Here is a 22,495-nt window from a genome sequence, read left to right on the forward strand (position 1 = left end):
TGGTAGCATTTTTAGGATTCTCTATGTATAGTGTCATGTCATCTGCAAACAGTGACAGTTTTACTTCTTTTCCGATTTGGATTCCTCTTATTTCGTTTTCTTCTCTGATTGTTGTAGCTAAAACTTCCAAAACTATGTTGAATAATAGTGGTGAAAGTGGACACTGTTGTCTTGTTCCTGATCTTAGAGGAAATCATTTCAGTTTTTCACCATTGAGAATGATGTTGGCTATGGGTTTGTCATATATGGCCTTTATTACATTGAGGTAAATTCCCTCTATGCCTACTTTCTGGAGGGTTTTTATCATAAATGGGTGTTGAATTTTGTCAAAAGTTTTTTCTGCATCTATTGAGATGATCATATGGTTTTTATTCTTCAATTTGTTAATATGGTGTATCACATTGATTGATTTTCGTATATTGAAGAATCCTTGCATTCTTGGGATAAACACCACTTGGTCATGGTGTAGGATCCTTTTAATGTGCTGTTGGATTCTGTTTGCTAGTATTTTGTTGAGGATTTTTGCATCTATGTTCATCAGTGATATTGGCCTCTAGTTTCTTTCTTTGTGACATCTTTGTCTGGTTTTGGTATCAGGGTGATGGTGGCCTCATAGAATGAGTTTGGGAGTGTTCCTCCTTCTGCTATATTTTGGAAGAGTTTGAGAAGGATAGGTGTTAGGCCTTCTCTAAATGTTTGATAGAATTCGCCTGGGAAGCCATCTGGTCCTGGGCTTTTGTTTGTTGGAAGATTTTTAATCATAGTCTCAATTTCAGTGCTTGTGATTGGTCTGTTTAAATGTTCTATTTCTTCCTGGTTCAGTCTCGGAAGGTTGTGCTTTTCTAAGAATTTGTCCGTTTCTTCCAGGTTGTCCATTTTATTGGCGTGTAGTCGCTTGTAGTAATCTCTCATGATTCTTTGTATTTCTACAGTGTCAGTTGTACTTCTCCCTTTTCATTTCTAATTCTATTGATTTGAGTCTTCTCTCTTTTGTTCTTGATGAGTCTGGCTAATGGTTTATCAATTTTGTTTATCTTCTCAAAGAACCAGGTTTTAGTTTTATTGATCTTTGCTATTGTTTCCTTCATTTCTTTTTCATTTATTTCTGATCTGATCTTTATGATTTCTTTCCTTCTGCTAACTTTGGGGGTTTTTTTGTTCTTCTTTCTCTAATTGTTTTAGGTATAGGTTTAGGTTGTTTGAGATGTTTCTTGTTTTTTGAGGTAGGATTCTATTGCTATAAACTTCCCTCTTAGAACTGCTTTTGCTCCATCCCGTAGGTTTTGGGTCGTTGTATTTTCATTGTCATTTGTTTCTAGGTATATTTTGATTTCCTTAAAGACACTTTTTTTTTTAAGTGATTTTCCTTTATAGTGATTTGCCTGAATCTGGACATAACTAACTCTCATTTTCCAAGTTTTTGGAGAGGCATGGGATCAAGGTATTCCTATCATAATTCTCTGAAGAAAAGTTCATAAAACAACAGGCTTACATATAGTATCCAAGCACTATGGGGCTCCCCCTAGAGTCTGTGCCGCTTTAAGTACTAATCAGAAAACTGGTCAAAAGGAATATTCTGTAAGCATATGTGGCTTGGTGAACCCATTTAAACGTTTTATGTAACACATTGAGTATCATTATAGGAAAACCTCAAATGCAGATCTTTTCCCTAATAAAACTCTGCACTAACTTCAAAAACATTAAAAATAGTTTTTTAAATTATTGAAGCTTAGACATGTTTGCTCATTCATTGCAGTAGCAGTCATGACTTCAAAGTAATACACCCTCATGTATTTGTCAACTTGAACGAGCATTCTGTGTAAAATCCAAAAATTTAATTGATATCCCACTGTCATTTTAACTTCTCAAATTTGAAAAGGAGTTGAATGAAATATTACTGATTCACATTGATAATAAATCTGAACTTTTTTGAAAAGCCCATAATTAAAAGGAGTCTCCCAGATATTACATACATAGAACAATATATTCTTATTGCTAGTTTCTTCCACAGCACTCAACATCTTACAGTAAAGTGGTTGCTTTAAAGTTAGATGTACATTTTTCTATAAATAATTCATACAGCAATATTGAAAACATTTTATAGGCAGCTTTAAGATAAACTAATTATTTTTTCTTTACAGAGGCATTGGACCAATTTCATAAACTTCATTCATATGCATATTTTCCCTCAGGGCTGCATTATCCTTCAATTGAATGTTTGTTACCTTTTCACCTAAATGATTTATTTTTTTTGCACACACAGCTTGGTTTCTCATACTTGAGGTTTTCATTATTAAAATAATATATTGAGTGCTTTTGCTTTGGGCAAAAGCCTTACACTTAGAATGAAGTTCTGGTGTATGCTAGGGTTTTTGCAGTTAAAAAAATATAAAGGTTCTTGGAAAGATTAATCTCATTTTTTAAATATTAACATGAACATTTAAGGGTTTGAATATTTTCCTAATGTGTTTCATCTTATTGGAAGCAATATGTATTGTGAAAAACTTTAACAGACCTTTACAAGATGTTAAACAAATACCTTAAAAAAATCAACAGGCAGAAATGTATTTTGATGTATGTAGTCACAAACTATTTTAGATGTAACTACTATCTTTTAAAATAATTTTTAGTTTGTCATACTCACCACGAATGAGTAAGGAAGAGGAAAGGAACATCACTTTACCAATTTTTTAAATATTTTATTGTTTAAAACATATTCTTGACTGGTGTAGTACTTTGTGGAGTCCATTAAAATACTTGCCTTCAAGAGAAAACCGTCAAATTTGATGAAAGAGATATTTAGTCACATAGCTTTTCAATTGCCTTAGCAGAAACACTAAAGAGAGTACAAACCCAGGATACCCCAGGAAACCCAGGCAGTAAGATAAAGTATTAAATAAAGTATTAAAAGTGGTTTCTAATTTAGACTGATCACTAAGAAGCACACATTTTATTTGCAAGCTGATATCGGCTCATGCTGTGCTTGGTTACAGTTATCTGTTTTGTTTTATCTGTTTTTATTCAGAACTTTAGAATAATAACAAAAATATCTTCTTGTTACATATTTGTATTCCTGTCCTGTCTTATTCCTTTTTGTCTTAACTCTATCCTTATTTTTTTAAGCACATTTCCTAGTTCTTCCTTCCATTTTTCCCTTCAGTGTTTAATTACTGTTTTTTTAAAATTGGTGAACAAACCATTTTAAAATAATGCAGATATGCTAACATCATAAATTTAGAAATTTTCCAGTGGAAAAAAATTGTGTAGGTTAGACATTTTCAAATTGTCCTAGGGTGCAGGCAATATAAAGTTGAATAAGTTGCAGTTCTTGTCCTCAGTGAGTTCACTGAAACCCCCTTTTTTACTATTATTATCACTTCATTATGGTTCATTATAAACAGTGAAAATATTATAGATTATTCTCCCTTTTAAATTTATACCACTCATTTATCAGCAGCATCTATCACTCCCATTTTAATTTTCTTCAAATTTTATACAAAAGAAAAACATTTGAACATCTCTTTCAAAAACCTTTTTCAGAACATTTTCCTTTGTAAAGGATAATGTCCAGCTAAAAGAAAACTATTTTAATGCTGTTTTTGATCAGACTCTGCTGAGATTTTTTTATGATCTAGCTACCTAGGGTCATATGTCAGCATCTGGTCTTAGAAAGATATTTGGAAATTATTCTTGATCCAACAGTCAGTTTTATTCAGGTCCACGTCAGGTGTGTACCTTTGTGGTCATCCTCAGGAATGAGTATGGGTTTTCATCACTCATTTTGGTTTCTCTGTATCACCCCTGTTGTCTTTTTCAGAACAATTGAGGTAAATCAGTAAAGAAACAGATATGTCAGGACAAGTTTGGTAGTATGTAGATTCGTGTGAGATTGTCCCTTTTGCCTTGTACGTATCTGCTGAACCAGTTGAAGTTTGCACCACTTTCTACAACTTTCAACAATTATGTCACAAACACTGTAGAAACATTTTTAAAATTATTTTAATCATTGCAAGTAATATGCTAGAGTTGGCTTTTTATTGATTTGTATTACTAGCTCTTTCTGTAGCATTGATCCTGTAGATGCTAAGGAGTAATCTCTCAAGTCAGAGTTCTAGTTAAATCCCCCTCAGTTCCTTCCCAGCTCAGCAGTCTCAGCCACATGACTTCAGATCTTCAGTTTCCCCATTTGTAAAATGAGGATAATTAAAGTAACTACTCCATGGGTGGTTGTGAGGATTAAATATGATAATGTAGGTGAAGCAGTTAGTTTGTGACTCACACAGAGCTGTGTTAAGCTCTTTTAAAACTCTGTCTTCGTTCAGTTCCCATGTCGTCTTACTGGTGTTTTCTTCTCCCTGTCTGACTCTGTGCTGGCCCTCCTTATTCCCAGGTCCTAATAAGGCATTGCTCAAGATTCTCTCTTTGCCTCCAATGTTCTCTTTTGGGAAGTTTACCCATTTTTATTTATCAAGACACCCAAGCAAGAAACTTTAGAGTCATCTTGAACAACCCTTTTCTTTGCCACATATATCTAGTCAGTCACCAAGTCTTTTGAACCTGGCTTCTTTCACTGATCATAATGCTTTTGACATTCATCCAATTTGATGCGTGTATCAGTAGTTAGTTCCTTACTGAGTAGTAAGGAAGGAGGCACCACCATCCTTACTGTCCATCTACCAGTTCCTGGATACTTGGGTTGTTTCCAGCTTTCGGTGATTATGAATAAAGTTGTCAAAACATTTGCATACAGGTTTTGTGTGGACATAATGTCTTCATTTCTCTTGGGGAGAACCTAGAAGTGGGATTGCTGGATTGTCTGGTAGCTCTGTAAGACGCAGCTAAGCTGTTTTCCCAAGTGGCTTTATTATTTTGCTGTCTCACCAAAAGTGCACGAGAGTTCCAGTTGCTGTGTATCCTGACCAGCCTTCGGTATTGTTGGACCACACTCCCCCCTTTTTAAAATTTGGGCCATTTTAATAGATGAATGTTCTTTTTAAGAGATAAATAATTATTTTAAAAATCTTTTATTCTTAACATCATTATCAGTGGGACCAATAAATACCAACAGGTCATTCACTGTTTTTGAAACAAGACAATGGGAACTTACCACTAGAAGGATTTGAAGTTTTCTATGAACACTTTAGGGATAAGAGAGTCCAGAATAAATATGTACAGTCCTCCCTTGTTATTTGCAGGTTCCGTATCCACAGATTCATCCAACCATAGGTTGACTGTATAAGATATCTTTGTTCCCCTGTGAGACTGCTGATTAACTAGAAGTGTTAAATCTGGTATGAAGCAGAAATCTCAAAGCGTTAATGCTTCCCAAAGGCTATTTAGCCCTCCTTCAGCTTCATCATCTTCCATTTAGGCTTTGTCTAGCCAGTTGACAAGGTTCCTTTCAAAAGTTCTGAGTATGCACTTGTTCTTTTAGCTATTCTTACTGTTCATTCATCCTAGGCTATACAGAGTGTGGGTGTAAGGAAATGTGCCTGGTTTGTCTCTCTTGCCGTCGTACATACATGCTGACATGGCAAGAATAAGGTTTCTTACCAACCTGCTGCTTGGATTATATTTTTTCCCTTTTGATCGCCGTATAACATTGCAGATTCCTACCAAATCTGCTGTTCTCTTCCTGGGAAGATTATGTTCTAATGGGTCAATGATAGTTTAGTTTCCTGGAGAAAAGATGGGTTTTCTACTCTTCCATCTGAGCCCTCCTGAGGAAGAGCTCAGATGACTGACCAAGGTTAAAGCTGGAGTCTGCAACTACAGAACGTATTTTTCCACTGGTACAAAACTACCTGTTTGGCCAAAGTTTTAAACATACAAACTTAAGAGGATGCTTGTTTCCTAACTAGCTGAGCTGAATGGCCTGACGCTCCTTTATCATGCCTATTTTCAGTTATAATTCCTTGCCTTTATGTCTATATAGCCATATCCTAAGTTATGAATAATAGTTCTTAGCCATTTTCAGAAGAAGTTCACATAGCTTATCTCATTAAAATCATGTTTCATACATATAAGCACCGCCCAAAGCCATGCCCCAGAAAGTCATTTCCCAGACAGCAGGAAGAGTTTTGTCAAGTGCCATGTCCCCCTTCCACTTCTACTTGGTAAGAATTGCTATCTGTTCCACATGTCAGGGGCTAGCAGAAAGCAAAAAAGAAGAGACATTGGTAGGAGATGTTCTGGGACGAAGTAATTCCCAAGGGAATAGTTCACGTGGATCAGTGGCTAATAATGGAGATGATAAAGGAGGTTCCCAGGGAATCCCACAGTCTTAAGAATGGAGTCATTGCCCCACTGCCCTGTGCTTCCCCCTTTTAGATTCTTCTTACAAGACAGCTCTAGCAGTTAAGGTAGCAACTGTGTATCCCTGATACCTCCCTACCTACCCTCTTCTCACTAGCGGGTGCACTGTCCCACAAAAAGGCTTTTGTAAGTGGCCAATTCACAACGTTCTATTCAACCTAACTTTAATATCCAACACCTATGTTTCTGACACTGAACACTAATGATAAAGCCATGAACAAGAGAGAAACAATCCTCTGCCCTCATGGAGCTTCTACCCTGATACCTAATTTGACAGTGCCGTATATTTGCAACAATACTGTTTCTTCCTTTAAAAATTCGTGAAAAAATTTTTTTACTGAATTGTTGGTTTTATAGGTTTATGAGTTGTTCAGTGAAAAAAATATGTCCCAAGTTCCAATAAACCAACTCACAAATTTAATATAATAATGTTTTACCAAAAAGTTCTGTGTAGTTTTCAGTATTTCCATATGTACAAAGGATTTTAGTGACTTAGACTTACACTTACTTAATGATGAGAAAAGGACTAGAATTCAGGAGAGTTGACCCCTTTTTACACACAAAGCAATTTTATAGAATACAGCCTGTTTGTAAGTTAGGACTTCCTGTTCAGTTAATTTACAATAATTCAGAAGCTAAAAGAATCGAGTTATATCCAGGCACCTTGCTTTTTTCTCTTCTGTGATCTCTTTTCACTACTCATTTGCTTAAGCATTTAGTGTAAAACATGTATAGAATGCCTGCTGTGCGTAAGACATTTATTGTAACAGGCAGAAGTAAGGGGAAAATGTGAAACTAGTTAGGTTAGCTGTGTGCTTTTTAGTGCCTTTGAAAAAATATTTTAGTAAGAAGGGAAATTTGTTATAAGCAGTTAGCTAAATTGAGGGTTTCTGTGGACAGACGAGTGAACATATCAAGACTGTCAAGAGAATAAGCAACTTCCACTTCCAACTATCTCTTATTGAGTCATACAACTTAAGCTTACTTTTCTCATTTCTCACTGTGATTCCCAGTTTTAGAGAGATCGCTAATATTTTTTTAATCTTTCAAATAGCACTAACCAGCGGGCAAGTATTTATGTATACCAGGCCCTGTGAAATATATAAAGGAAGTGTGAAGCACTCTGCCTACCCCCAAGTGGCTTATAATGCTATTGGGGAGGAAAGACTTACAAGAGAAACACTAGCAGGACAAGCCAAGAGTAAAACTGCCTAATAGCAATAGCTCCTGGGTGCAGGTGTCAGATGAGAGCAGATAGCACTGTATGCTGGAGTCATCAGGACGACTTCCTAGACTTCACAAGATTTTGTTATTGCCGCTTCAGTTTATTCCAAAACAACAGCCAATAACCTTTTTTCCCCCAGCTTTATTGACACATAATTGACGTATAACATGGTGTAAGTTTAAGGTGTACCATGTGATGATTTGCTATACACATGTATTGTGAGATGTTTACCACAATAAGGTTAGTTAACACATCCTCACCTCACATGATTACCATCTTGTTGTTGTCGCTGCTGTCGTGATGAGAACATTTAAAACCTACTGACATAGCAACTTTCAAGTATACAGTATGTACAGTATTGTTCATTATAGTCGCCGTGCTGTACATCAGATTCCATATCGTGACACTTCTCGGCTGACTCAGGAAGGCCTCCCTCCTGATACATAACGTGCTCTACAAGGCCCACGTGATCTGCACGTCTTCTACCACCACCCCCATCTCTCCACTCCCATTCTCTGTTACTGTCCCCTTCCTGATTCTGCTGCAGCCAGATTGACCTCCTTGCTGGTCCTCAAAAATGCCTGGCACTTAGCTGCTTTGGGGCCTTCGTACTTCGAAGTCTTATCTTCCTGGAACACTTTCTCCTAGATATCTACATGGCTCTCTTCTCATCACATAATAATACTGCTGCCTCCCTGGAAAACCCTGTTTTGAATTGTACTCTCCCCACTTCTCCCTATTCCATGCACTGCATCATTTCTCTCCTTAGTATTTTTACCATCTAACATATTTACTTATTTATTGGTTTATGTTCTGTCTCTCCCAAGTAGAATGTTAACTCCAGAAGGATGAGGAATTTTTCCTTTTTTTTCACTGCTGTTTTCCTAATATTAGAATAGTTCCTGGAATATATTGGATACACGAAAAGGTACTTTTTGAATGAATGAATGTAATAGAAAGAATAGGACTAGTTAAGGAAGATAGAATGAGCAAAGGCATGTAAGGAGAAATAGGAGTTGTTGGGAAGCAGAAGAGGTGGGCCTAACTGTAACAGATAGATGTTTCTTGTTTGAGGAGAGTTGAAAATAAAGTTAGATAAGTAAGGTGGAACCCAAGACATAAGGCAAGCAGACATTAACAACCAAGCAAAGGAGTTTGGGTTTGAAGTCAACATAAACAGTAGGGGTATTTCAGGTTTCTAAGAAGAGTGATCTAATAAATGAGGAAATATCAGTTGAGAATTGGTATGAAGGTAGACTGAAAGGGAGAGAGACTGGATGCAAGAAAACCAATTCTTATTATTAGAAAACCATCAATTATTGCAGTAATCCAAGCAAGAGACCTACAAAGAGGGCAGTTGTGACAAGAAAGGAAGTGAGGAAGACAGGTCAAATCTCTGAGAAAGCCTACAGAAGAAAAAATCAGAAGGACTTGGTAACCGTGCTAAAGAAGAATAAAGGAGAGTCAGGATAACACTAAGGTTTAAGGCTGGGATAAGTGAGGATATTAGAACAGGAATCAGCTAGACAATTCTAGGATCTGCAAGGGTGGCTAAAGTATACTCCTTCTGTGTTCCTCCAACTCTCTATCATTCCCTAAGGAAATAATGCTGAAGACGTAATGTTTTTCACTTCTATCTTGTCTTTAAAATTAGCATCACAGACGTTAGGCTCAAATGATCGCGCTTGTGTGGACTTCTACTATATCCATTGACAATGTTTATCTAGTTTGGTGCGTCAGAAGTGAGAAATCATTGCTATGTGAAATTGAAGTGTTTTATGTAATCTTGCTAGTAAAATTTAAAATTATTTGTCACTCAATTTTCCCTTCTCTCCTTTATCTTCAGCTGTAATTTTAAAATTCTTATTTCTTATTTACTTTATTGTAGTATAGTCCTAAAATATTTTCTAATCTCCACATACTGTATTTTATTTAATTAACTCATGTTTTTTTCCATATAGAATTAATACCTCAAATTTCAATTTCAGGACACCCCAAACAGAATGAAAGGGTTGATGTCACCTTTTAAATTTTTCTCTATTTCAGATTTGGTGTGAAGAAGAAGCCAATTTACATTAATGTCATAAGGGATCCTATTGAGAGGCTAGTTTCTTACTATTACTTTCTGAGATTTGGAGATGATTATAGACCAGGGTTAAGAAGACGAAAACAAGGGGACAAAAAGGTAATATTTTAGTTTTAGAATTTTTATAAAGATAATTGTTTATGAAATGCAATAAACAGTGAATGCTTTTAAAATTTATTAATGATTATAAATGTATTCCTTGCTTATTGTGGAAAATTTCAAAAGAGCCCAAAAGTATGAAGAAGTAAAAATAAAACTACTTTGTAGTTGATATTTTGGAGTATATATAATATTTTGTCCTTTTAAAAAATATTTGACTTGTGTTCTGGAGCTGAATATTTGTTTTATTATAGCCCTATTAATAATTTTCTATGAGATCACTATAATAACTCATTAATATGATACATTTGTGTACATAGTTTGGTTCTCTTAACCTTGATGATGGCAGTTTACGTTGATTTTTTTTTTTTTTTTTTTTTTTTGCGGTACGTGGGCCTCTCACTGTTGTGGCCTCTCCCGTTGCGGAGCACAGGCTCCGGACGCGCAGGCTCAGCGGCCATGGCTCACGGGCCCAGCCGCTCCGCGGCATGTGAGATCTTCGCGGACCGGGGCACGAACCCGTGTCCACTGCATCGGCAGGCGGACTCTCAACCACTGCGCCACCAGGGAAGCCCGTTTACGTTGATTTTTGTTCATCTGTTTAGGGACACTATTTTGTTAAAGCAGCTTATTTTTTCAGGCAAGATGAGAATAATAGCTTAACAGGGTTCTTACAATTTGAGTTGTCTTCTATTTAAGTGCGTCCTCCAGAGTAGCCCCAGACTTGTTTTTCTAAGAAACCAAACTGTGTCAATTTTCTGGTGGAATACCTTTACGGGGACCTCGTCGCTCACAGGATTGCCCAAGGCACAGGAGACGCAGTCTGACATAGCCTGAGACCTCCTTCTCCTGCCTCATTTTCGCCTCAGGCACCCAGTGCATCACTGGGTGCCTTACCTGAAATGTCACCGTCCTCCAGACTTATTACTTCATACTTTTGCACACGTGTAGTTCCCTATGTTTACAATGTCTCTCCTTCAATCTGAAAACTCTTTGTTCACCTTTAAGATCCAGCTCAAATGTTACCTCTTTCATAAAGTCTTTTCTGGCAGTGAGCCGTGTCCCTTTCAAAGTTCCCAGAGCACTCCATTCAAATCGCTATTTTTTAAATATTTATTTTGTGGTACTTGAATTATTTGTTTACATATATGTCTTCTCCAAAAGGCTGTGAACGTCCTGAAGCAGGCGCTGTATTTCCTTCACCTTTGTCTCCTCCATATCTAGTACGAGTACGGTGCCTAGTTCATCTGTAAGCGTTCAGCAAATGGCTCAGTGAGGGAATTCTGCACCTTTTAAACCTAAAGTGTTGCGTAATGGTGATGCTAGATACTTGCTGTATTATAGTAGTTAACACCCAACAATTAATTTTTTTCTAAGTTGGATGTGCCCTCTGTCACATGAGAAGGCAATGGTTCTTTTGTTTTATTTACCTGTTTATGTTTTCTAGAAATCGCTATTTCTTTCCTTAGTCTCAAGGCTTTAGACAGAAGGTACTGATCCAAACAGTACCCTTTTTTTCCAGCGTCCACTCATCTCTTAGTATTATATAATCTTCTAGAAAAAATATATATAATTATATTATTATGGAGTGTCTGTAAAATTTTGTAAAATCTGTAATATAACCCTTTTGTGACCTAGTACTTCAAAATTTATTGTTAGTTATTTCTAAATTCACTTCAATGCTAACTACTTTCTTTTTTAATTTTAGCCCTATCATTTATACTAGCTCTTACTCAGTAATTGTTAGTATCCATCTCCCTCCTTCAACTAAAGGAATGTTAGTGTTGGTAAGGAAAAGATTCACAGTCACGTAGGTTCCTACATCTGTCATGTCACGTCAGCCCTGGATACCATGGTTTTGTGGTTGCTATCCTATGTAGTTTAGGGAATTAGGTAACAATAATACTTAATATAACAACAATAATAGCTCACATCTATTGAGTGCTTCTTGTTTATCAAGCTCTGTTTTAAGTCACATATTATGTATTTTTTCAGGTGGCCTGTACAACAATTTTATGGGATAGTTGCTGTTGTTGTGTCCATTTTACAGATAAGGAAACTGGGGCACAGAAAGGTTAAGTACCTTGCCCAGTGTTATACTACCAGTAAATGGTGGTGCAGGAATTTAAACCCAAGCACTCCAATTCCAGAGCTCACAGTCTTAACCTCTCTATACCCTTGAAAAAGGAGGGAGGGAAAGCAACATGTCACTCGATATTTTTGTATGAGAGATGTTCCAAAGTTGTATATTCAATGCTCACAGAAAAACCTAGGCAGATATTTTAACGTAGTCTCCCTTTCATCTTTGAAAGCTTTAGGTAGGTATGCCCTCTCCAGCCTGGAGATTTAACCATTCTTCACCCTAATGATGATAGGTCTTGGTCTGTTTTTTTTATGTCATTATAAAATACATATTAATACACCTGTTTATTTAGATGTAATATTAGTAACATCAGCAAAATACTATTGTATTACCTTAATTCTCACGGGGACAGGGCCATCTTCAAATGCTTTATCAAAGTAAAGAATTACTTTGTTTTGTGATAGACAAAATAGACCTTTTCAGTCTTGAAACATTGAAACACACGTTTTTAATAATTTGGTTTGTTTCTCATGACATAAATGTTGGTAACATTCTGGCACCTAATGAGTTAAATAAAGTTGTTATATTGCAAATAATTCCTTAATATCTTTAACTGGCAAGAGTTTTCTTTAATAAACTCATATCTGTAAAGTTGGTAAGACTTCGTGGCATATAGCACTTTGGAAGATGGCAGGGTATTTGAAGATAACAGGGATTAAAAAGTGGCTATGATGGCAAAGGCTAAGGCTGGAAATACCTTACAATGGCTTCATTTCCAGTTTCTGGTTTACACTGTCAATAATTTCAAAGCCATTTTAGTCATATGTATATGCCTGTGATAGCTTTCAGTTCATCTTGTAAGGAACATAAGATTTGTTTTATTTGGGAGATTTCAAATACTCTGTTTTTCAAACTTTATACCTAGAGTTTTGCATAATTTAATCTCTGTCCCAATACCTGGAAAATAGGGATATTTAGTAATCCAAAGGTCAGCATTCAAGAACTACAATATATAAATCAGTGGTTCTCAAACTTTTTAGTCTCAGAACTCCTTTTACTCTTTTTATTGAGGACCGCCAAGGAGCTTTTATCTATGTGGGTTATATCTATTTCTGTTCATATTTACCAATATCAGTAAATTTGCCAATTGACTGAGAAACTTTTAAAATAGTAACTAATTTAATAGTAACAGTAGGAAACCATAATATGGTAACATAAATAATATATTTTAATGCAAATAACCATTTTCAGAAAAAGGTATAAATAGTGGCATTTTACATTTTTGCAAATTTTTAAAACACCTGATTTAATATAATATAGACAGCTGGATTTTCATATCTGCTGCTGAATCAGTCTATTTAATACATTCTTTTGGTGAAGTGTATGAAGAAAATTCAGCTTTACACAGATATGTAACTAGAAAAGGCAGTATTTTAATAGCCTTTTCAGAAAATTGTGGAAATTCTTCTTTAATATTACACTAAAACTTAACTAGTAGTAGTTTCTTAAACTTATTGAAGTGTGGAATCTGAAACCATAGCAGTTAACCTTTTATGTTCTGCTGCATTAAAATCCACTGATATATTTTATACTTTGAATGGATTTTTTAACCAAGCATAATTTTTTAACCTCATGTATTGGTCATTTGGAACACATTAGTTCACTGAGTTACGTGGATCTTCCAAGTGTTGGCACATTTTATTATACAATATCAAAAATTCACATTCGTTAACGTCACCACTTATCTCATCAGAAAAGTCTGTAAGTATTGGGAAACTGTCAGGCTTATGGTGACAGATGAAGTAGAAATAAATTTAAATTTTTATATTTTTTAGTTTGAAAGCTTAGCTTTTATCACTGGCACCCACAGGATTTCTCCACCTTGACACTATTGTTGCTTTTGGCCAGAGAATTCCTTGTTGTGAGGGCTGCCTTACACATTATAGGACGTTTAGCAGCATCTCTGACCTCTACCTAGTAGCATCTCCCCTACACCCTCCAGGTGTGAGAACGAAGAAGGTCTCCAAACATTGCCAGATGTCACCTGGAGGTCAAAACAGCGCCAGTTGAGAACCGCTGGGCTACTAAGACTGTCAGTTGTTTTCTTTCAAGTGGCAGACCCACTTTGTTCATTTTGAGAAAACATTAACCAAATACCCAAGTTTGAATAGTTTGTCTCTCAGGCCTTCTTTCAGCATAGGCCTTCTTACAGCTTCCAAATAACTACATCTATAATTCTCATCACTCACGTTTTCTAAATATGTAAATATTTATCTTATGAATATTTCAGTTTTGTACTATCCTATAGGTTATTAATCATTTTTATTAATTATTGTTTTATTAGCAGAACACCAAGGGGGTTATACTTATGGAAAGAGTGTATAGTTACATGCTGTAAATAACAATCTAAAGGAGAATGAGTTTTTGCTTAAGAAGTACTCATTGATCTCAGAGATCACAATTCCTACCCCAATTTGCTTTTCGTATTTCTTACTCTAAATTAACTAGACTTATTGACAGCTGTAGGAATTATAATGAATTCAGAATATTATACCTAAAAATATGTATTAGTTTATAAAAGATATTAATGAGGTTAGAAGAATTCCATACTTAGCTACTACCTGATCCTACTACTGGCTTACAAAATACTGCTTCCGTAGTCCTTAGCAATTCATAATCCCCTGACTGTGGTTTGCTTATTGAACATGGATTTTACACAAAAGCATTTGAGAACTTATTACTGTTTGCTTACAAAGTGTTTTATATGTACAATGCACCACAGGAGGTCTTCCCTGGAGGCGCAGTGGTTGAGAGTCCGCCTGCCGATGCAGGGGACACGGGTTCGTGCCCCAGTCCAGGAAGATCCCACATGCCGCAGAGCGGCTGGGCCCGTGGGCCATGGCCGCTGAGCCTGCGCGTCCAGAGCCTGTGCTCCGCAGTGGGAGAGGCCACAACGGTGAGAGGCCCACGTACTGCAAAAAAAAAAAAAAAAAAAGCACCACAGGAAAGCAATATAATATCTTTGCAGTTCATATTTAAAGGTTTGATAACTCTTTGTTGTAGACCAGTTTCTCTATCTCAGTAAAAGGTACAATCCAGAGTCAGCCTTGACCTGTCATCTTCCCAGGCTTCTGATCGAGCTACTATATATGTGGTTCAAAAGAGAGAAAATGGAAAGAAAAGTCCGTTGTAATGAAGCTGAAGAAAGAGATGATGAGTTCAAATTGGACATTATTTTTAGTCATGTATAAGCAGATGGAAATATCCACTAGAAATGTATTTGTGTCTCAAGAAATAAATCTGAACTTAATCATAGATTTGGGAGTCATCAGCATTAGGTGGGAGTTGAAACAAGGGATTGAATGAAATTGCACTTGGGAGACATGCAGAGTATGAAGACAGGACCAAACGAAAAAAGAAGAAGAAGAAAAGGGGGTGCAAATATGTAGCTCTGGGGAATGACAACATTTAAGGAGTAGGCAAAGGGAGGGAAGCACACCAAGAAGACTGAGGTTGGAGAATCAGAAGACAAACCTGGCGAGTCCTTGAAATGCATGGAAAAATCATTTCAATCACCAAGAGGTTAGTGAATTGAGAATTTAAAACTTTCCCTTAGACTTGTCAATGGGGAGGTCAGAGAAGGTGTTTATGTGGAATCCAAAAGGTTGAGGAGTAACCGTGAGAAGTTAAGACTGAGAGGAAAGACTACTCTTGAAATAGAAGTTTGGCTTTGAAGGGAGCAAAAAACATGAGAAATGTTTTACTAAAGGCGACAGATACTTGGGCATATTAATATACCTGAAGAGAGCAAGGGGTTTTGATGGAAAAACTGGAGAAAAATTGGTGAAGCAGGGTCTCAGAAGGGAGTGAGAAAGGGTATTTAAAGATAGGAGGAAATACTTTTTTACAGATAAGGGCAGTAGGGGCTGCAGATAAGCTTTTATCTAAGCAGGAATCAAGGGAGCTCACTCTCAGCTTCAGTTTTCTGTATAAAATATGAAGCAAGGTCATTTGTAGAAAAGGGTTTGAATGTAAATATAATTGCCATCACTATCAAGCATCAAATTTTGTTTATTTTAACCTACAATTCTAGGAATTTAAACTAATAATCTAAATAGTCTAAAGAATATTTTGATATTTCCTGCTTTTAAAAACATTTGTATGTAGTTCACAAAGAATTGCTCTTTCTAAGCATAGATGGTGTTTAAGTGAAATAGCTGATCATAACTTTTTGTTTCTTTGGTGTACTGAACTGAGTTTTGTTTTTGCTTTTTATTTTAAGAAGAAATTTTATAAGAGTAAAACATTTATTTATAGAAAATTCTATTTCTGAAATGTGGTCAGAATGTTCAGGAGAAAGTGAATAGAAGTTAGCAAATGAGTGGGAAAGTTCTGGTGGGCAGCATTTGATTGACAATCGTCTCCTGTGCTGTGAGTAGAGAAGCCCAAGGGCTGATGTCACTGTTGGAGTCAGTGGAGAAGTTCATCTTGATTAAGACGCCAGTGGATTGATTCATTGAGCTGTATGTGGTCAAGATGGTATTGAGTTTCGTTAACTTGATTTCACTCACTAGGAAATGCTTGGTTTACTTTATGCATCACATATTTATAAAGAAAAAGGAGGGACTTCCCTGGTGGCACAGTGGTTAAGAATCTGCCTGCCAATGCAGGGAACAGGGGTTTGAGCCCTGGTCCAGGAAGGATGCTGCGGAGCAGCTAAGCCCGTGCACCACAACTACTGAGTCTGCGCTCTAGAGCCCGCGAGCCACAGCTACTGAGCCCGTGTGCCACAACTTCTGAGCCCGTGTGCCACAGCTACTGAAGCCCTTGCGCCTAGAGCCTGTGCTCTGCAACAAGAGAAGCCACCGCGATGAGAGAAGCCCGCCCACCGCAATGAAGAGTAGCCCCCGCTTGCTGCAACTAGAGAAGGCCCGCGTGCAGCAACGAAGACCCAATGCAGCCAAAAATAATAATAAATAAATAAAATAAAAAATAAAGTATGAAAAAAATTTTTAAAAAGATAGAAAAAGGAGAATTTCTGTTTTACATTAAGATCTAGCACAATCATGTATGTTCGCCAATTTTTGATTATTTGTATTTGTTTTTTTTTTCTTTACATCTTCCTTGCTATGGCCTGTCTTTGGGCTGTTTCTTTTAAGTTGATAGGAGTGAAACACCTTTGCCAAATGATAAGAAGGAACTACAAAGGAGGCAAAACCCAAACTATTTTTCCACTTTTATATTATCTAATAAAATGTTTGGTAGGTGAATTAGGGTAGATGCTTCTGAAACAAAGAAATTAAAATGCTTAGGTAGATTTTTTTCTGTCATACATAAAAGCCTAAAGGTGAGGGGCCCAGGATTTTAGAGCAGCTTTGCTGCACACAGTCATTCAGGGAGCTGCGTTCCTGCCATATTGTTACTCTGCTACCCTTCAGGGGCTTGCCCTTATGTGCTCGGTTTAATTTGGGTCACCACGACATCTGCCTTCCAGCTCATGGGAAGGAGGGAAGTTAGAGGCCCACCAATTTCCTTTTAACCAAGTGACCCAGAACTTGCTCACATCACTTCTGCCCCCAGTCTCCTGGCAAGAACTTAGTCATATGGCCATACCTAACTGCAAGAGAGGCTAAACTCTATGACTGTGGAAGAAGGGAAGAACGGATTTTGGTGGTAACTCTTATACTGCCAGAGTAGGCCAGCAGATTTTAAACTACTGGCCAAAATAAACTTGAAGATTATCTACAGATTTTGTTTGAAATACTAAAATACTTTTAGTATTTTAGAACACAGGAAGAAGGAGTTGGCTAACTAGAGAACTTGGGTCAAAATAGCCATCCTGCATGTTCATTCATTAACCAGTTTTAATTCCAATAGTGGATATTTAAATTTCCAAAATTTTCCGTATAGTGACTCTATGGAAACTTTTAATACTGCAGCCTCTTTCACTGTCCTATTTTCTTATTGGATTGGCCAAAAAGTTCCTTCGGTTTTTAAGTAAAAATATTAGACACATTTTTCATTTTCATTGAGAACTTTATTGAACAATGTATTCACCATTTTTTTCCACTACCTTCTGCCATTTTTCAGGCAACTTCATAATTCCATCTTCCCAAAACTTTTTAAAGAACTGTTCTAGGTGCCTTTTACAGTCTTCCAGGGAATTGAAATTTTTTGCATTAAGAGAATTTTGTAAAGACCGGAATAAATGGGAATCCAAAGGTGCAATGTGTGGTGAATACGGTGGATGAATCAGAACTTCCCAGCCAAGCTGTAACAGTTTTTTGCCTGGTCATCAAAGAAACATGTGGCCCTGCGGTATTCTGATGGAAGATTATGTGTCTTCTGTTGACTAATTCCAGACGCTTTTCGTCGAGCGCTGCTTTCAGTTGGTCTAATTGGGAGCAGTACTTGTTGGAATTAATTGTTTGGTGTTCCGAAAGGAGCTCATAATAAAGGACTCCCTTCCATCCCACCATATACACATCACCTTCTTTGGATGAAGACCGGCCTTTGGTGAGGTGGATGGTGGTTCATTTCACTTGCCCCACGAACTCTTCCGTTCCATATTATTGTACAGTATTCACTTTTCATCGCCCACCACAATTTGTTTTAAAAACAGAACATTTTTGTTACGTTTAAGTACCGAATAGCATGAGGAAATATAGTCAAGAAGGTTTTTTTCGCTTAACTTATGTGGAACCCTCACATCGAAGCGATTCACATAACCAAGCTGGTGCAAATGATTTTCAGCGCTTGGTTTGGATATTTTGAATATGTCGGCTATCTCCCACGTGGTATAACCTTGATTGTTCTCAATTAATGTCTCGATTTGATCACTATCAACTTCAACTGGTCTACCTGACCGTGGAGCACTGTCCAGCGAGAAATCTCCAGCATGAAACTTCGCAAACCACTTTGGACACATTCGATCAGTCACAGCACCTTCTCCATACACTGCACAAATTTTTTTTTTTTTGCGTTTCAGTTGCATTTTTACCTTTCTTGAAATAATAAAGCATAATATGCCAAAAATGTTGCTTTTTTCTTCCATCTTCAATATTAAAATGACTACACAAAAATTCACCAATTTTGATGTTTTTTAAAAATGCACGCTGATATGACAGCTGTCACAATACAATTTAACAAAATTGTTTCGAATGAAGTTAAAGACAACTAAGCACTACTAGAGCCATCTTACAGAAAAAAACGAACAAACCTTTTGGCCAACCCAACACATTTAAGCAAAATCTTTTTGTCTTTGAATCTTACACGCACACATACACACACACAGTGGTGGTACAGTTTATGAGTTCACTCACAATCACCTTAGTAATTCATTTCTTTTTCATCTGATACTCTATTCAGATGAAGGTATAATGAAGCAGAGTACCTCTTCTGAACTTCAGAAGCACTGTACTGTGATTTAGGATTTGTTTGAAACTGATTAGGCGTGAAATCAGAAACCTTCTGATATATCACCACTGGGTTTATTGGAACCTGAGATACGGTAGAGATAGATACATAGGTTGTTTTCTTTTTATGAGCTGCGAGGTGGCATAAATGATAGTAAAACCACTTTTTAGAAAGTGACTTAGACCAGCAAATCTAAATCAGACCATCTAGTAAATTTCAGACATACTGTAATGGCCATTGAGATGGGGTTGATTGTTAAGTGTAAACTGAGATGTTTTCACTTAAAAAAATAGATAGATTGATATGGATGTGTGTATGTGTGTGTGTGTGTGTGTGTGTGTATACATTGGGGGGTGGGGGAGAAATCCTAAGAGAATTTGAGAGAACTCTAAGGAACTGTCAAAATGCTTCATGAAAAAATTTTACTGCCCCTGTCTTCATCTCAACTAGAATTGTACCTTTAATGCTCATGCAAAATCTGCAAAGTGCAGTCTTTCCAGCCATTTACAAATATTGATTATGCAGACAGTTGGTATAACAATGTATTGTATGCTATGGAGGACACAATGATTGTGCAAACAGTTGGTATAGCAAGATATTGTATGCTGTGGAGGACACAAATGCATACTATACTCCATGATCCCTCCGATAAGTGTTTTCTATAGTTCAGGAGAGAACATAATACAATTTTTTTTTCCAAAGTACATGGAGCAAGTTCTTTAAATAAAGATGTATATATAAATAACATACTTGGATCCTAAGAGCTGGCTATTACAAGGCAGTATTTAATTCATTTATATGAGTTAAAAAAAAATGAGTGACTTTAGGCCAGAGTAGTCATTGGAAAGATAGTCTTCATGTAAACTAGATTGGTGGAGGGAAGCACTTTCAGAGGAAGAAAATGTAGTCAGCAAAATATATGGATTTGCAGGTCCATATGACATGCTTGAGAAACTGTAAAACAGGTTAATCTGGTAAAGATGGAAGTTATACATGGAGATAAGGCTAGACTTGCACACTGAGGTCAGATTATGAAGGATTCTTTAAAGCCATGATAAAGAGTTTGTATTTCTCTTTTTAAAAAGATATTGGAAGCTATTGAAGTTCTCTGAGTAGAGGATGTTAGAAGTGACTACTTAGACTAATCTGGTAGTCTAAGAGCAGATTGAAGGAAGGGAGGGAAGGGAGCCCAATTAGGAAGTGATTGTAAGAATGGAGACATGACATGGTAAGATCCTGATGGAAGATTGGGAAAAAAAAAAAAAAAAAAAAAGATGCATTGGAAGGACATTACCTCAAGGATGTTAAGTGAGGGAGAGGAAAAATAAAGAAATGTGCTGAGATCTTGAGTCTGAATTACAAGGGGCAATGTCATCCTATTGCCAGAAATATTGAATATGAGGTAATACTGGAAATTCAAATCTAAAGGCATACTAGGTATCAGAATATAGGTAAGAGGTGATGGATCTGGGGGTACAAATTTGGAAGTCTTTTGCCTAGAAATTATAAATGAAGCCAAGGAAGTGTGAATAAGCTAAGGAAGGGAGTGGGTAAAGAGAAGACAGCTGAGTTTCCATACTTGGTAGAAGGACCAAAACATGCCTTAAAAGAAGATAGTGATAGTACATTCAGAAAGGTACAGAGAACCCACAAAAAGCCAAAAAGGGGAGTGTTCAAAGAAGTAGACAACACTGTGGATGTCAAGGAGAACAAGAACCAACAGAACATTGTATTTGACTATTAGGGAGGAGAGGTGGGGAGAGAAAGACAGATGTAGACACATCCCATTTATTGAGTGCCTACAGTGAACCACTCTTTGTGGTAGCTTCTTTTAGATCCATGATTTTATTTCTTCCTCAAAGTAAGATAATATCCACCTTTTTCATATGAGGAAACTAACACAGAACTTAAGTTTTTCTGGGTTCAAGATTCAAACACAAGTCATAAATCTTTTTCCTATATCATGGTGAAGGTCATCTGTAAAAGAAATGGGCAAATCAATTGTGGGCTGCAGTTTGCTGTTGCCTCTTACATGTTGCCAGAATAAAGATAATTATTCCACTATACCTCTAGCCATAGTCAGATCTAAGGGTTGGGGGTCCTATTCTTACTGGATTTTTGGTTGAAATGGACCTTTGAATTTATCTAATTTTATCTATAAAATTTTATCTAATTTTATAGATTAGAAAGTGAGGTTTGGAGGCCATAAAGACTTACTCAAGATAGAGTCACACATGGTTCTAGAAACTCAGGAGTCTGGACTCTGGATGCGTTCTCTTTCTACTTTTACATACCCCCTCTTCTCAGAAATAACAGGTGGTATTTATAGATGTCTACTCCAACAGCCTGAGCTCTTAAGTTTGTTCTCTGGCATCTTAATATCATTTCAAATAGATAATGCCTACTGTAAAAATGCCTGTGACAGACAGTAAGTACTAAAGAAAGTGAAGTTGATTTAATTTTAGATCCATAACCTGTGAGTCTCTTGCCCTTTTAATTAATTTAGTCAGATGCATTTGGAGAGGAGGGCATGCAAGTCATAAGTATCCAGGGTCACTTTTGCTTTGTACAATGATTTTTTTGTTTGTTTTAATGAGAAAAGGGGAAAAGACTTAAGTGTAGTCCTACTTTATATTCTTTTCAAATAATTGTTTCACAAAGACTATCTTTAACCTTGTTTTTATTTAATTTACTTTGGTAAGGGGATAGAAAATATAAATACACAAATTCAACATAAACCAGTACTTAATTTCAAGGATAAGTTGTTATCTGGGGGATGTTCCATTCATATAGTAGAAGAATTCTTATAAACACTGGTATAAAACAACGATGTGAGAACAACCCATGTTTGACTTTGCTCAGTATCTCAAGTATGTTTTTGTAACCTATCACTTTAATTCACTACTCGTCCCATCCACTGCCATTTATTTAATAACTTACCACATTAAGATACTTGGTAGGTGAGACTCGGGTTTATGGCTCACATGTGCTGCTTTGTCTTTTTTCCAGACCTTTGATGAATGTGTAGCTGAGGGCGGCTCAGACTGTGCTCCGGAGAAGCTCTGGCTTCAAATCCCATTCTTCTGTGGCCACAGCTCGGAATGCTGGTAGGGAGATAAAGCTAGCTTCAATCAGTAATCTATCTATTATCTCTATAATCTGCATTTCACAAGGGTGAGTGTGTTAGTCAAGGACTAGGTGTAAGGAAGTTCGTGAAAGACCAGACCAAAAATAACATGTAATTAAGTAATACCTAGTTTTTAGTTACCTT

The 22,495-nt window shown here is 36.7% G+C and overlaps 1 protein-coding gene across 4 annotated transcripts in view; it reads left to right on the plus strand.

Moving 5' to 3' along the window:
- Window positions 1-22,495, plus strand: part of HS2ST1 (heparan sulfate 2-O-sulfotransferase 1) — a 187,250-nt gene that overhangs the window by 156,456 nt on the left and 8,299 nt on the right. For 3 of the 4 annotated variants that reach the window (XM_060024917.1, XM_060024927.1, XM_069541202.1), the window contains exons 4-5: window positions 9,587-9,725; window positions 22,234-22,331. In XM_060024917.1, the coding sequence (XP_059880900.1) occupies window positions 9,587-9,725; window positions 22,234-22,331 (237 nt within the window). Of the gene's footprint in view, window positions 1-9,586; window positions 9,726-22,233; window positions 22,336-22,495 lie in introns of those variants that run through there. The other variant, XM_069541203.1, reaches the window with a different exon arrangement.

The sequence above is a fragment of the Delphinus delphis genome, chromosome 1, assembly GCF_949987515.2.
Source record: "Delphinus delphis chromosome 1, mDelDel1.2, whole genome shotgun sequence".
NCBI classification, from domain to species: domain Eukaryota; kingdom Metazoa; phylum Chordata; class Mammalia; order Artiodactyla; family Delphinidae; genus Delphinus; species Delphinus delphis.